This window comes from Sinocyclocheilus anshuiensis, unplaced genomic scaffold, assembly GCF_001515605.1.
Source record: "Sinocyclocheilus anshuiensis isolate Anshui unplaced genomic scaffold, SAMN03320099.WGS_v1.1 scaffold246, whole genome shotgun sequence".
Classification (NCBI taxonomy): domain Eukaryota; kingdom Metazoa; phylum Chordata; class Actinopteri; order Cypriniformes; family Cyprinidae; genus Sinocyclocheilus; species Sinocyclocheilus anshuiensis.
Window position 1 is genome coordinate 1,235,217 of NW_015542356.1, and position 13,451 is coordinate 1,248,667.

The 13,451-nt window shown below is 35.3% G+C and overlaps 4 protein-coding genes across 4 annotated transcripts in view; 1 reads left to right on the forward strand and 3 right to left on the reverse strand.

Annotated features, from left to right (window-relative positions):
- Positions 1-333: 333 nt before the first annotated feature.
- LOC107691741 (heat shock protein beta-2-like) lies at positions 334-5,035 on the reverse strand. Its single transcript, XM_016490541.1, has 3 exons — positions 4,716-5,035; positions 3,279-3,470; positions 334-855 (listed from the first exon to the last, which is right to left on the reverse strand). Exons 2-3 carry the CDS (start codon positions 3,370-3,372, stop codon positions 443-445), a joined length of 507 nt encoding a protein of 168 aa, XP_016346027.1. The 5' UTR covers positions 3,373-3,470; positions 4,716-5,035; the 3' UTR covers positions 334-442.
- Positions 5,036-5,148: 113 nt separating this feature from the next.
- On the forward strand, positions 5,149-7,727 carry LOC107691740 (alpha-crystallin B chain-like). Its single transcript, XM_016490540.1, has 3 exons — positions 5,149-5,512; positions 7,051-7,173; positions 7,508-7,727. The coding sequence occupies exons 1-3, from the start codon at positions 5,330-5,332 to the stop codon at positions 7,709-7,711; spliced, it is 510 nt and encodes a 169-aa protein (XP_016346026.1). The 5' UTR covers positions 5,149-5,329; the 3' UTR covers positions 7,712-7,727.
- Positions 7,728-9,590: 1,863 nt separating this feature from the next.
- cfap68 (cilia and flagella associated protein 68) lies at positions 9,591-12,065 on the reverse strand. The gene is made up of 4 exons (XM_016490538.1): positions 11,984-12,065; positions 11,290-11,542; positions 10,651-10,720; positions 9,591-10,526 (listed from the first exon to the last, which is right to left on the reverse strand). Exons 1-4 carry the CDS (start codon positions 12,019-12,021, stop codon positions 10,351-10,353), a joined length of 537 nt encoding a protein of 178 aa, XP_016346024.1. The 5' UTR covers positions 12,022-12,065; the 3' UTR covers positions 9,591-10,350.
- A 128-nt stretch (positions 12,066-12,193) lies between these two features.
- The window catches only part of mia (MIA SH3 domain containing), a 1,560-nt gene continuing 302 nt past the window's right edge, over positions 12,194-13,451 (reverse strand). Inside the window, exons 2-4 of the mRNA XM_016490542.1 lie at positions 12,843-12,976; positions 12,569-12,679; positions 12,194-12,453 (exon numbers count right to left, since the gene is read on the reverse strand). Of these exons, the coding sequence (XP_016346028.1) occupies positions 12,430-12,453; positions 12,569-12,679; positions 12,843-12,976 (269 nt within the window). The 3' untranslated portion in view covers positions 12,194-12,429. The remainder of the gene's footprint in view (positions 12,454-12,568; positions 12,680-12,842; positions 12,977-13,451) is intronic.

Genomic DNA, 13,451 nt, shown 5'->3' on the forward strand with positions numbered 1-13,451 from the left:
TTTGTTGATTTTGATTGCTTCCATTGTCCTCATTTGTAAGTCGCTTTGGATAAAAGCGTCTGCTAAATGACTAAATGTAAATGTAAACTAAAAAAATGTAATAATAATAGTCTTAGTGAGTCTTAGTGAGCATAAAATTTTTTTTTCAAAACCATTTAAAAAATCTTAATTATTCCAAACGTTCGACCTGTAGTTTATATACAGACCCAGAAGAAATCTGTAGACTTTTTTTTGCACTAATTTTAGTTTGGAATCTGCAGAATTCTGTGGAATGCATTCTAACAAACTGTGAGACAACACAAGTGAGAGAACTTCGAATTCTTCAAAATATCCAAAATATTTAATAAATGAGCACGCAAGTGTTGGACAATCCAACTCCATAGACTTTTCAACAGAGTTCTGCGGGATTCCATGTAGGCCTGCTTATATCAAGTCCATTTGATTAACTTTTGCTTTCCTTCTTGTCCACTTTAATCTTGAGCTGGTTGATTTTAGGCTCCAGGTCCTCAGTTTTTCGTGGTGCCTGGATACACAGTATCCCATCGTGTGAGAGAGACACCTGCACCAGCAGCGGATCCACACCCATTGGCAAGATGTATGTGCGGGTAAACTCACGACTCACAAAGCCATGCTGGTCCATTCTCTGAGCATGCCGCCCAGTCACCTCCAACAGGTTGTCCACTGTTCGCACACTGATCTCATCCGGAGTGAACTGGCACACGTCCAGCAAAACTCGATACCAATCATCTTCACTTTCTACCTGAGAGAAGCCCCGCTCGATCTGCTTGTTGATGCGGGGACGAATGTAGTAACCGTGGTACAGGACAGGGGTCAAAAGGTCCTTGGGACTCAGTGCTGAGAAGGTGAGAAGGCAAAAAAATACATCATAATCTCAGTTAATCATACTCTCACAATGCGTCCAGTGGCATGTAATTTGTCTGTCCATAATGAAATTGGAAACAACACAATATAAACATTTTATGATTATGCTGCATTCTATTCAGCTTGGTATATCAAAATTTCCTCCTTCCTGATTGGAAAAGTGTAAGTGAATACCAATTGCAGTCAGACTTTGAACTTGGAAACAAGCAGGCGTATGATGTTGCGAAAATCCTTTAATAAAGTTTAAAGTCCTAAGTTCTAAAAAAAAAAGTACTCTTTGTGTTTCTTTTGGTTTCATCCAGTTTTGAAAAGCTGAAGTGTAAATGTATATGAATACATCGATGATTCTCTTTCTTTTGGGCCTTATGTTTAGTACCTTGTGAAAAAATTAAAGTCGAAACTGGGCCTTCTTTTTAGAGTCAAGTCTTGGCTTTCTTTTGAAGCAAGGAAGAGATTGGTAGCAGCTACGTTTTTGTCAGTGTTGGATTATTGTGATATCATTTATATGCAGGCACCTAAACGTTGTTTACAGGCATTCGGTTTATCATGGAGCATTAAGATTTATCACAAATTCAAAAGCCCTTACTCATCATTGTTTATTGTACTCTCGGGTTGGTTGGCCGGCGTTGTCATCCCATAGATTCAAGCATTGGTACTTATTTATATATAAAATTATTTTAGGTTTACTTCCTTCGTATTTACAGCAGAATATCATTCAAAAAGGTGTAAAGAATTATGGTCTTCGCTCACAAGGCTATTATCTTTTAAGCATCCCTAAAGTTCGTACTAATACGGGTCAACGGGCATTTAGTTATGCAGCTCCATTTGATTGGAATCAATTACAAGATAAGTTATGCTTAAAAGAGTTGGTATCACGAACTGATTTTAAATGTATTTTTAGAGTCATTTGATTGTAAATGTTTCGAGTGACTTGTGTATATTTCTGTATATGTAAATCAATGTATTTTGTTTTATGTGTAACTAAATGTGGTGCCTATCTTGGCCAGGACCCTCTTGTAAAAGAGATTTAAAATCTCAAGAGATTCATTTCCTGGTTAAATAAAGGTAAAAACTTCACTCTAAAATATGTGTTCCTTACACCTTGAATAATACTAATCTTAATAAGTTGCACCAAGTGAAATTTTACAACCTGAACTAACCTTGCCTTATCATAAAATTGTCAAAGTGTCTCATATTTTAAGAGACTTTTGACCTCATGATATCATTTGATGTTTTGTTTACATTTTGTTTTTGTGCACTACATGACTTGGTGGATATGTTTTTCTTTTCAAATATTAATAAACAATGAAGCCGATTTCTTAAAAGATTTTTTAAAGAAAATATTGAATAAAATATTCTTAATATTCTTAATTATTTAAGTTTCTTTTCAAGACATTTTTTTTTCATTGTGATATCAGAACAGTTGTATCATGCTAACATTTTTACTTACCGGTAATACTTCCAGAATGAACAAAAATCTAAAATATAAATAAAATTACAAAAAGATCAAATTTCTTGTTTTATTTTTTTCTACATGTTGCTGAATGGTAGTTACCCTACATGCATATGTCAAAGCACTTAATTAGTTTTTTTAATTAATTCTTTTAATAAGCCTTTTTTCAGCATTGTGAAATGACTTTTTATGCCTCTATACAGGTGTATTGAAGTCTCTGTATTGCATTTTTAATATATTTATGAATGGAACAAAAAAATCCAGACAAAGAAACCAAAATCATGCCATTGACCATGAAGCAATTTGCTACTATTGATGGAAATGTATCTACTTTACATGAAAAGCTTGTCTCTCTAGATTCTAATTGGAAATGTCTTCTAGAAGACACAGGAAATCTGCATGTCAGGTCTATTTACAATTTGTGAAGCCAGCTACAGATCAAGACTCAGGCTGCACTTACAGTTTCTATTTTAATCCTATCACACGTGGCATTTTTACGCTGCTCTGTTATAGCTTAACAGTGAGTGGTGTTTTCACAGTTGGCCTCCAAACCTGCTGCTAACTTGTCTGATAAGATCAGCTCATAATCAGTCATGAAGAGGACAAGAGGTTTTTTTGGTCATGTCATGTGTGGAATTCTAAATATAAGTTGTTACTGAGGCATCACATTTCAATACTGTCATAGTACAAAGTGCCAATATGGATGTTCACAATTATATATTTATTAGCTAATAGCTATAGACTGACCCTCACATATGACAATCAAAATTATTTTTTTTCCGCTAAAATTAAATATATGAGAACGGCTTAAAGCATTTTTAAAGTCATTGAGACATAGCATGATAGTCAGCAATATAAAAATACAAGAAATGTACACATACAGGATGTTTTGCCTTAAAATGTTGTCTATTTCTATTATATTCAAGACTCTAATTTTACTTACCTTCTGCAAAGTTCTGATCATAGATTCGAGGGGGTGAGCACATCTCGTAATCCATACTCATTGGGTAGGCATGAGGAACGGTGCGGTCAGCCATTTTGACCTCTTTAGCAGGTTGACTAGATAACTGAAAAATTCACTGGATTGACAGACTTCAGTTACACTAATTTTCGGAGTGTGAGAGGAGCAGGAAGGCTAGAAAGGGAGAGGGGTGGAAAGAACAGCGGGGGAAAGGAGAAGAGAGATAGCGCACTTGAGACAGGACGGTGATAAATGTTGCTACAAATAGCTTGTAGTAAACGCTGTGGACCTGCATAGCTCATATAGGAGGACATATACTGTACACAAATGCAAATGGTGAATGGGTTTAGTGAGAGACTCAAAAAGCAAAACAGTCTAACAGTTCTAGGTCTCAAAGTTGTTAAAAAAAGAAAAGAAAAGAAAAAGGTTGTTATTTCAACTCTTGAAAACTCTTGTTTGGAATAGGCCTTAAAATAAAACATTAAAATAAAATGAAATAACATGAATGAGCCTCATAACAGCATTACACCATATTAATCAGTCAAAATGTTCTTTGCAGCAAAAATAAATAAATAAATAAATAACAATAAAAAGTGAAAATTTGCATTGCATAAATGCATAATGCAAATCTTAATTATAGTTGAATTGAATGGAAATTGGTTAATATTATATTCTAACTGAAAATAAACATTTTTAGATATTTTATTTTAAAATTGCTTTTGCATTGCACATGACAGTAAGTTAAAGAGTTGCACTATACCATTCAAAAGTCTGGTCAACATATTTATTTGGCATTTATAATATTACAAACGATGTCAGTTTCAAATCAATCCTGTTCTTTTAAAATTATATTTATTCTATTTATCAAAGAATCCTAAAATGAAAATGTATTAAAAGAGAAAATAGTTTTAAACTGTAATAATATTTCACAATATTATTGTTTTATTATTTTCTACATGTTGCAGTTACCGACTTCGCCAACACTGTTTTTTCAAATATTAATAAGCAGTAATTTCTAAGAAATAGTAAATAAAATTATATTATTCTGTTTATCAAAGAATCCTGAAAAAAATGATCACAGTTTCCAAAAAAAAAATAAAAAATTGGCTTTGCAATCACAGGAAAAACATGACATCTGAAAAAGTATTAAAAGAGAAAACAGTTTTAAACTGTAATAATATTAATCATAATAATATTACTGTTTTTTTTTTTTTTTTTTAAAATAAATGCAGCCTTAGTAAGCATGAGAGATTACAACCCCAAATTTTTTCAAATAATGTTACCAAGTCCAGTACTGTATTTTTTTTCTTGCTAAACTAATAATAAGTCCAGGGAACTAAAAGGGCACCAAATCCACAAAAATTAAACGTTTTAAATTATAAAATATTCACTGAGAGCACAGCGACCGAGACTGCTTACCCCTCCAAAATCATGATGTCCAGTCAGTGTGCCAGCTCAAGTAAGCCCCGAACACACTGCCCAGCCGAGGGCTTGTTCATGGGGATTGACTTTGTATGGTGTTTAGCCTGGCACAGTTATCTCAGCCACATTCACTGTCAGATTCAGTAAAGACTAAACCTCCAAAGGGGCTCAGAACCGAAATATGCACGGGCACATCACCTCATGGGCATCCTAATCTGTGCTGGCATCAAATGAGCCAGCAATGCCGAGCAACGACTGACTTTCCTCAATATTGGCAGGTTCAGCGCAGTTTCCAGTGCAGTGAACACAAGGGACCATCAGCACTATTGGGGGCTTGCACTGTAATCCAGTTGGTATCTGAGTGAATTGAAATCTGATCAGCTCTTTGGATAAATACAGAGAGTGATGGTCGGAAGAGGAGACAGGGTAGCAAGCACAGGACAGTGGGAGGGCCAAAGTGAAAGAGGCAAAGGCAGGCAAACAGTTTACATCATTATTCCAGAAAGATCCACAGCTGGCTCGTCTGCCAGGGGCCGAGGGTGTTGCTCTATTTAAGTGCGCAGGCAGAAGAGACAGCAGTTTTCTGAGTGCTGCTAAGGCCCAGACACAAAATGGACATCGCCATTCAGCATCCTTGGTTCCGTCGCTCCTTCTGGCCATCCTTCTTTCCCAGCCGGATCTTTGACCAGCACTTTGGGGATCCCATCTCTGAGGCCGACATGATTCCCTCGCTGTACTACCCACGACCTTCCTTTTTCCGCCGGCCAAGCTGGGTGGACAGCGGCCTTTCTGAGGTGAGTTTACAATGACTTTTGTCAATGTTGCGGTTCATCTACATTCAGTTTGTAACATCAGCATTATTGTAGTTCCGTGTCTAATTTGTTAAGTCACTATCTCAAAATAAACTGGGTGTTTAGGATCTTAAAGCAAAGCGGAGGGGTCTCGTATTTCCCTAAAGGGTTTTAATTTGTGATAATGGCTGGCTGTACATTTTCCCCACTGTACAGTTAATAAATAATGCGTGTTTGAAATCATTTTAATATGTTAACAGTTTAGTGGACATTAATATTTGTGACCCTGGACCACAAAACCAGTCTTAAGTGTCAATTTTTCAAAATTGAGATTTATAGATCATCTGAAAGCTGAATGAATAAGCTTTCCATTGATGTATGGTTTAGGACAATATTTGGCCTAGATACAACTATTTGAAAATCTGGAATCTGAGGGTGCAAAAAAATCTAAATATTGAGAAAATCGCCTTTAAAGCTGTCCAAATTAAGTCCTTAGCAATGCATATTACTAATCAAAAATTAAGTTTTGATATATTTATGGTAGGAAATTTACAAAATATCTTCATGGAACATGATCTTAATATCCTAATGATTTTTGGCATAAAAGAAAGATCTATCATTTTGACCCATACAATGTATTTTTGGCTATTGCTACAAATATATCCCAGTGACTTAAGACTGGTTTTGTGGTCCAGGGTCATATTTGACCTTAATTGACTGATCAAAATGAAGTATTTCAAAGAGACATGTAAAAATTAATGTTATTTGTGGATTTTTTAATAGTTATTTTTAACATGAATTAACATGAAGTTTTAATTCATTATTCTCTGTGTCCATGCCTATTTTAGAGATAGCTATAACCATTTTTTTTTTGTTCTAATGGCAGCTGCGCTAGTGTCAGCTGTTTTCTAAACTATGATCCCAATGGATAAATATTTTGAGCATTTATTCCATGACGATAGCTTTGATTGATTTCTGCCTAGCACTCTATCTTTAAAAAAGCCACAGTGAAGTATAGCAGTTCTGTTTTGATGGAAACAAAACAAAATAAAACTATTAACTGAATACATTATATGTTTGAATTTTACAAAAAAAACCCTGTTCAGGTCATATTTCACTTTAAAATCAAAAGAGAAATATTTTTGCATGAAGAAAGTGAAGCATATTTGTAGAATTATTAGGATTTTAGCATTGTGAAAACAATATTGTAATGTGAAAAAATGGAAATGTAATTCTAATACTCCAATAGGAAATAGAAAATAAAATATACATTATTATTTTTATCACTTAATATTATAACTATATAATATAGTAATGAAAACCGTCCTGTCTGCAGGATAATACAGTTTTTTGTTCTTTTGACATTACAAGAATTTAGGGGGCAATTTTTGAAATCGTCATGAAAGGAATGTCACAACAGAAAAAAATCTAAATGTCTAAAATTAATTCATTAATGATTCTTTTGAATTTGAAGTGCTCATTGTGAACATTAGATTAAACTAGACAAATTATTAAATATGTCATTAATCCTGTTTTCTTAGATGAAAATGGAAAAGGACTGTTTCTCACTAAATATGGATGTTAAATACTTTAAACCAGAGGAGCTGTCAGTGAAAATCAATGGAGATTTCATTGAAATTCATGCCAAACATGAGGATCGTCAGGTAGCAACTCACGATACATAAACACTGAGCACTGCCCTTTTGAAAAAAACAGCATATGCTGGTTAGGTATGTTTTGAAGCATGGGAGCTGGTTTAAGCTGGTCCTGAGCTTGTTATAAGCTGGTTATGAGCTTGCACAGGACCAGCTTAGCTCCACTGCTTCAAAACATACCTAACCAGCAAACCTTTGCATGTGACTGGCTTTACTGTTTAATATCCACATGTCATCACCAAGATCACTGGCCTTGTGCCGCAAGTAAACATTGAGTCAAGCAGAGTGAAAGACGGATCATTCATTATCACCTGCTCAGAACGATGTTGTGCTTTCCTCGCAGGATGATCACGGTTTCGTCTCACGAGAGTTTCTAAGAAAATACCGTGTCCCTGCTGGTGTGGATCCAGCCTCTGTCACTTCCTCCCTGTCTTCTGATGGCGTTCTGTCAGTGACAGCCCCGCGCAAGCACACAGACGGCCCGGAGCGCTCCATTCCCATCACCTGTGATGACAAACCGGCCGTGGCTGGGTCTCAGAAGAAGTAAAGCTGCTAGACTTCCATGTCCCTTGTTTTCCCTTGTCCCACTGTGCTCCTGCTACATTACAGGGGAATAACTTATTAGCCCAGTGTTTCCTGACAGGCCAAAACTTATGTTGTCTTTGCTACAGCGGCTAGAGAAGAAACAGCTATTAGGTTGAAAACTCCATCAGCGTCCAACTAACTGTAAACACAATCTCTATATGATGAATGTTACCTAAAAGATTTTCATAGAAATACACTTTTACAATAAAGTATTGTCTTCTGTTGATGCCACCAAACAAAGGGGCTTTTGTACATCGCGCAGCCTTGACAACAAGACAAAGTATTTGAGTGTAGGAGTATTTTCCCTGGCAAAGACAAACAGGCAAAAATGGGCCATTGTATTAAGCTGGATCAAATGGCAAAAAATGCCATAGTCTCTCATTATTATTGGTGTGATTTGCAGGAGAGTCAGAAAAACGGGAAAACTTTACAATAAGGTCCTATTACTGTTACTTAAAGGGGTCATATGATGCGATTTCAATTTTTCCTTTCTCTTTGGAGTGTTACAAGCTCTTGGTGCATAAAGAAGATCTGTAAAGTTGCAAAGACTAAAGTCTCAAATCCAAAGAGATATTCTTTATAAAAGTTAAGAGTCAGCCATGCCTACCTAAAACGGCTCGTTCTAACACGCCCCCACATACCTACGTCACAATGTGGGAAGATTTGCATAACGCCGCCCAAATGTTCACGCAAAGAAAGAAGGTGTAACTTTTATTCTCTTAAATACTTCAACTTCGCGCTGTGGATCGCCGGATCGGCTTTCACCGTGGAAACCTAAACAACACATTTCATTACACCAAATACACAACATGTTCTTTTTAGCAGCATCATATGACCCCTTTAATGCTTGAACTTACATTAACAATGAGCAATATATTTCTTACAGTATTTATTCATCTTTGTTAATGTTAATTAATAAAAAATACAGCTTCATTGTTATTTCATGTTAGCTCTGGTCCATTAAACATTATTAACAGATACAACTTTTGATGTTGAAATTAACACTAACTAAGATTAATAAATGTTTTATAAGTATTTTTCATTGTTATTTCGTGTTATAGTTAACTAATGTTAACAAATGGAACCTTGCTGTAAAGTGTTTCTTCTGTTATTGTGTATTCTGAGTATGTTAAAATGATTTGTTTGAGATGTCACAATGGCTATTGTTTTTGGTTTGAAAAAGTACGTTTATTTTGAATTTAATGATGGATTTGGAACCAGAGGACACAGTGAGGGAACGTGGATACGTTCTTAAAAAAGTGACAGTATTTAAGTGTTTTGACAAGCTTTGTGAATGTTGATCTGGTTTTTGATTGGTTAATGACACATTTATGCACTGCGTTGCTTCACACTATACTTTCACCACTGTATTTTCATGACAATAGCAGGAGCAGGGCTTTAAAACCCAAGGTTAAAGGGGGTTATGAACCCCTTTTAAATAAAATAATATGAATATGTTGCTCAACACAGCATTAAAACGGAATTAAACGGTTAATTGTTAATTCATTGTTAAGCAGCAGGAATTGCAGGTGCTACTCACACAGCGGTACGGTTCCAAGAATTGCTGTTTTTGCAACAATTAATGAAAATGAAAGCATTTAAAGCAAGTTTATTCATGCAAGCATGGTGTATAGGTCAAATGTCCCCCTTGAGATTTACTAAATAATATTTGAATGTTACTTTTGAGAGTGAGATGTGAGCTGAGATGTCTGTGCATGTGAATAAGGGCCAAGAATTTATATTGTTTACAATCACTGAGACTATTCGGTCTCTTAGCAATGGCTCACTTATTCAACAATGGTAAAGCTGCTAATATCAAACTAAATCAGTCATTTTTTTTAATATGGAAAAGCAACATAAGCAGGTTCTGACAAAGATGTAGGATAAATATCCTTATTTCCTTATATTTATATCACTCCACTAAAGCAAAGGCCTAAACTGCTACATTATCCCCACTAGGAGGTGTAAGTGAGAAGGAGAACTTCAAAACATGGCTTTGCACTGTCCACTGCTTTCCTCATTAATCACAGCTGAAGCACTGAATTAACTAATTAACGTCATTATATAATTATCAATAAATGCTTCAGCCATTCAAAACCAGTGTGAACTTGTTTTTTTAACTCAAAATTATTATTTTTTCTTTTACTACATAGCGTAACTCAAAATGTTCAAAGATTAGGGAATTCAATGGTCTGGCAGATATTTAGTCTATGAGTAGGCCTACAAAATATATGTTGAAATGGTGAATTGCTCTGCATTTTAAACTCAAGTATAGTCTAGCGCTGCTTGTAGAAATGTTTGACTTTCCTCACTGTCTCAACACTACCAATTCGTATGTATTTTACGAGGTGGCTAATGCAGTAAAGTACAATATAATTGAAATTGAGAACCAAAATAATCAAACCTCACTATGTATGGAAAATCAATCAACATGGGTACATTTTCTTTTCACTGTATGCATGATTAAAAAATAGACACATGCTTGAGCAAAATATAAGAATATTTTTTTATCAATATTTGACAGTGGTTCACTCACAGAAGTCAGTTGGAGGCTACTGAAGCTGATATAATGTTGGGAGCCAAATTTCTCTGCCAAAGGCTTCAGTTTGTCTCTGCTACACTCCCGCACTGAGGCTCTGAAGTCTCCCCCACTATGTCTACTCTACGTTGAGGGCCTTTAAAGTCCAGTCTGTAGCAGGAGTTTGGCACACACTTAGTTTGTGGAGGGTCCCTTTCTGGTTGGTGGCCAGGGAAGCTTCTTGACTCTCTCTTCAGGGCTGAAAAAGTGAAAATATAAGGTTCTTTACAGTAAGCATATTTATTTTGTTGAATCCAAAACTAACTAATAAATTAAAAGTTAATACAAAGTTCTTAAATTAAATGATTTAAAGAAAAACATACTTGTGTAAATCGGCCGAATGTCGTCTTTCTTGTAGCTGGAATAATATGTGGTTTCAAAGTAGTGGGAGAACTGTGAGGAGTAGCAAATTCAAGGTTATCTGGCTGTTATTTGTTTGGTACTGGGACACCTAAGTGACACTTAAAAATGCATGAATGTCACTGCATTAGATAACTAAAAATCCAACCAAATTTATTTTAAAGAAAGATAGCACTAGCACACTTTTAAAGCAAAACATTCACAAAATAGGCTAAGTTTTAAAACAAACAATCAGTGTTCAGTGTTTAAAATTATTTGCCTTTTTGTGATTAACAGATGTTAGTGGTACTTGTAACGGGGCTGACGAGACGTGAGACGTGTGGATCCATCTGCAGGCTTTATTAAAGAGACGTGGTAAACAGGCAGGGTCAAACAATGGCAAACAGGTGAATAAACTTCTTTTTCGTAAGGGTAGCTGTGGTTACTGGGCTGGGCACTTCTAAAAATCATTGCATACTGCTCAAAAAGTGAAGCTGTAAAAGGATGCTTGCAGATGCTTCTTGGTTTTATATTTTATTAACTAATGCAATGAAATTCAAACATTTTTAAATGTGACACAGTACGTGGCTATGAATGTCAATATTTTACTAAACAATACCAACCTGATGCGGAAGGGGGCGTCGTAACGCCACAGTACGGCGAGTGTCAACCCTCTCTTCTGACCAGTTACCAATGAGGGTGGTATTTGAATACGAGTCTTCATTCGTTGAACATCGCCAACCATACTGACGAAATTTGGCCTCGTCGGCAAAATCATTCCAGACCTCAGCTTGCCCAGAAGCCCGAAGCATGTGATGAAAAGGAGGGCCGTTTGTAACCCAAGAAAACTCCTTGCTTTTATTGGACATCGTGCCACTAAATTTTGTGTCATAAAAGAATAGACTTTTTAACAAACTGCAACAGCAACAGTGTGCAAAATGCCCGATAAATAGGCCTAGTTAAATATTTTGTTAAAATTAACAAATGCTATTTTTTTCCGCCAAAATAAATGAGCTATTTTGCAATGTCGGTCGCAATTTTACAAGCGTTTTTATAATTTAAAATCTCATTTTTGTTATAGGCTACTTTAAAAAAAAAAATATAATAATAATACATTCTCAAAAACACATGCTTTTTGCAAATAGCCTACTTATGCAATCATTCTCATCAGACAGTAACTTCCTAGACCACACACATTTAAATGTTTGTGATAGTCGTCTATAAGCTACATAGTCGCCCATATCAGTACAGCCATTTACATTTTATTTACCTAGTTTGAAGTTAAAAGATTTGAATCAACTGTAAACACGCACTCACCTTGAATGCCCAGTAATACGCGATCCTCGAGCTGTCATTGGTCTCCATGGAAATGCGCATGACGCAACTCGGCTAGAAACCGAATATCTACTGCTGAAGTCGTATGAAGATAATAAAGGCAGATGCAATCATTTTTCGCTTGAGTAGTAATTGATTTTCTCTTTAGTTTTCATTCAAAACTTTTCTTACCAAAAACATCACGTGATACAAACAAACAGTGACCACTTGCGAGAGTAGCAGCCAAATAGCAGCAGCTCAGCTTTATTCAAACTATTGCATCAACAAGCATTTACAGTATACAGTCACTGGTCTATATGTTTTCCTCTTCTGAATAGTTAGAAATCTTTAAGTTGAGTTGCCTACTAGAAATAATAAATGTAGTGACACACTATAAAGTGCAGAGTGGAATCAAAAATTATGTTTATGTTCCAGCCGAGACAGCAATCCTAATAGCAGTAAAAGTCCCATTTCTGAAAAGACAAAAAAAGAGTATAATTAACCTTAAACGGAAGTTTTTTATTACATGTATTTGTCAGTGCATCAGTTTGTTTTTGTTTATCATAGACAAAAGATTGAGATACACACATCAGTCTTGACCTCAACCTCAGCAGGCATTAAGGCATGCGTCTCTTCAACAACACTGCTGGGGAAATATCCCAGACGAGCTTCCTGGTCTCCATAATATGACCCTTGAACCTTCACAAACAGTTATCTTCAGTTATACTTTGTGACTTCATTGTCAGAGGGGAAAGCATTTGTTTTTGCACCCTTTGTCAATACAAGAAAATCATGCAAGTTTTAATGATTAAAATACTGCAGTTGAGTTCACTCAGTAATACAGTATGGATAGGCTACTTACACTGCCAGCCCAAAAGAGGTTCCCACGGTCTTTCAGCATGGCATACACATAGACAGACTGGCCTTGGTGGATGTGAATGAAGCGGCAGTCTTGTGGGTAATAATCCTGCAGAGCTTTAGCGATGAGAATGGGATCTGTGAATACACAACCACACGGTTTAGATGGGTAGGCTATTATAACAATTTTATCACCATTTAAAGTTTTTTTTTTTTTATCATTATATATAACCTACAGAAAAAAAAGAAAAAATCATGTCCATGTTGTTTGTCAACTTGTAAGGCAAGTATTTTTTTTTTTACCAAACTATTTTATAATATAAAAATTGACTGTAACAAATTCAACAAATTCATATTATTATTTTTAACAGAATTTATTCATCTAACCGTTCATTGTTAGTTTATGTTAGCTAAGGTCCAATAAATAATAATTACAACTTTTGATTAAATAATGCATTAGTAAATATTTAAATGAACATTTAATAAAATATTTTAATTGTTTTGATGTTATTTAATGTTAAATAATGTTAACAAATGGAACCTTATGAAGTGTTAACAAAGTGATTTATGTTGAAATGCAACATTAAAAAAAAAACTATCCTGAAATTTCCCT

Excerpts from the sequence above, each read along its gene's own strand:
- LOC107691740 (XM_016490540.1), top strand. The coding sequence starts at position 5,330 with ATGGACATCGCCATTCAGCATCCTTGGTTCCGTCGCTCCTTCTGGCCA. Across the intron at positions 5,513-7,050 it reads TGGACAGCGGCCTTTCTGAG|ATGAAAATGGAAAAGGACTG; the intron begins GTGAGTTTACAA and ends CTGTTTTCTTAG. Across the intron at positions 7,174-7,507 it reads CCAAACATGAGGATCGTCAG|GATGATCACGGTTTCGTCTC; the intron begins GTAGCAACTCAC and ends CTTTCCTCGCAG.
- LOC107691741 (XM_016490541.1), bottom strand. The coding sequence starts at position 3,372 with ATGGCTGACCGCACCGTTCCTCATGCCTACCCAATGAGTATGGATTAC. Across the intron at positions 856-3,278 it reads TGATCAGAACTTTGCAGAAG|CACTGAGTCCCAAGGACCTT; the intron begins GTAAGTAAAATT and ends TCACCTTCTCAG.
- cfap68 (XM_016490538.1), bottom strand. The coding sequence starts at position 12,021 with ATGACAGCTCGAGGATCGCGTATTACTGGGCATTCAAG. Across the intron at positions 11,543-11,983 it reads CGTATTACTGGGCATTCAAG|TGGCACGATGTCCAATAAAA; the intron begins GTGAGTGCGTGT and ends CACAAAATTTAG. Across the intron at positions 10,527-10,650 it reads CATTCGGCCGATTTACACAA|CCCTGAAGAGAGAGTCAAGA; the intron begins GTATGTTTTTCT and ends TCACTTTTTCAG.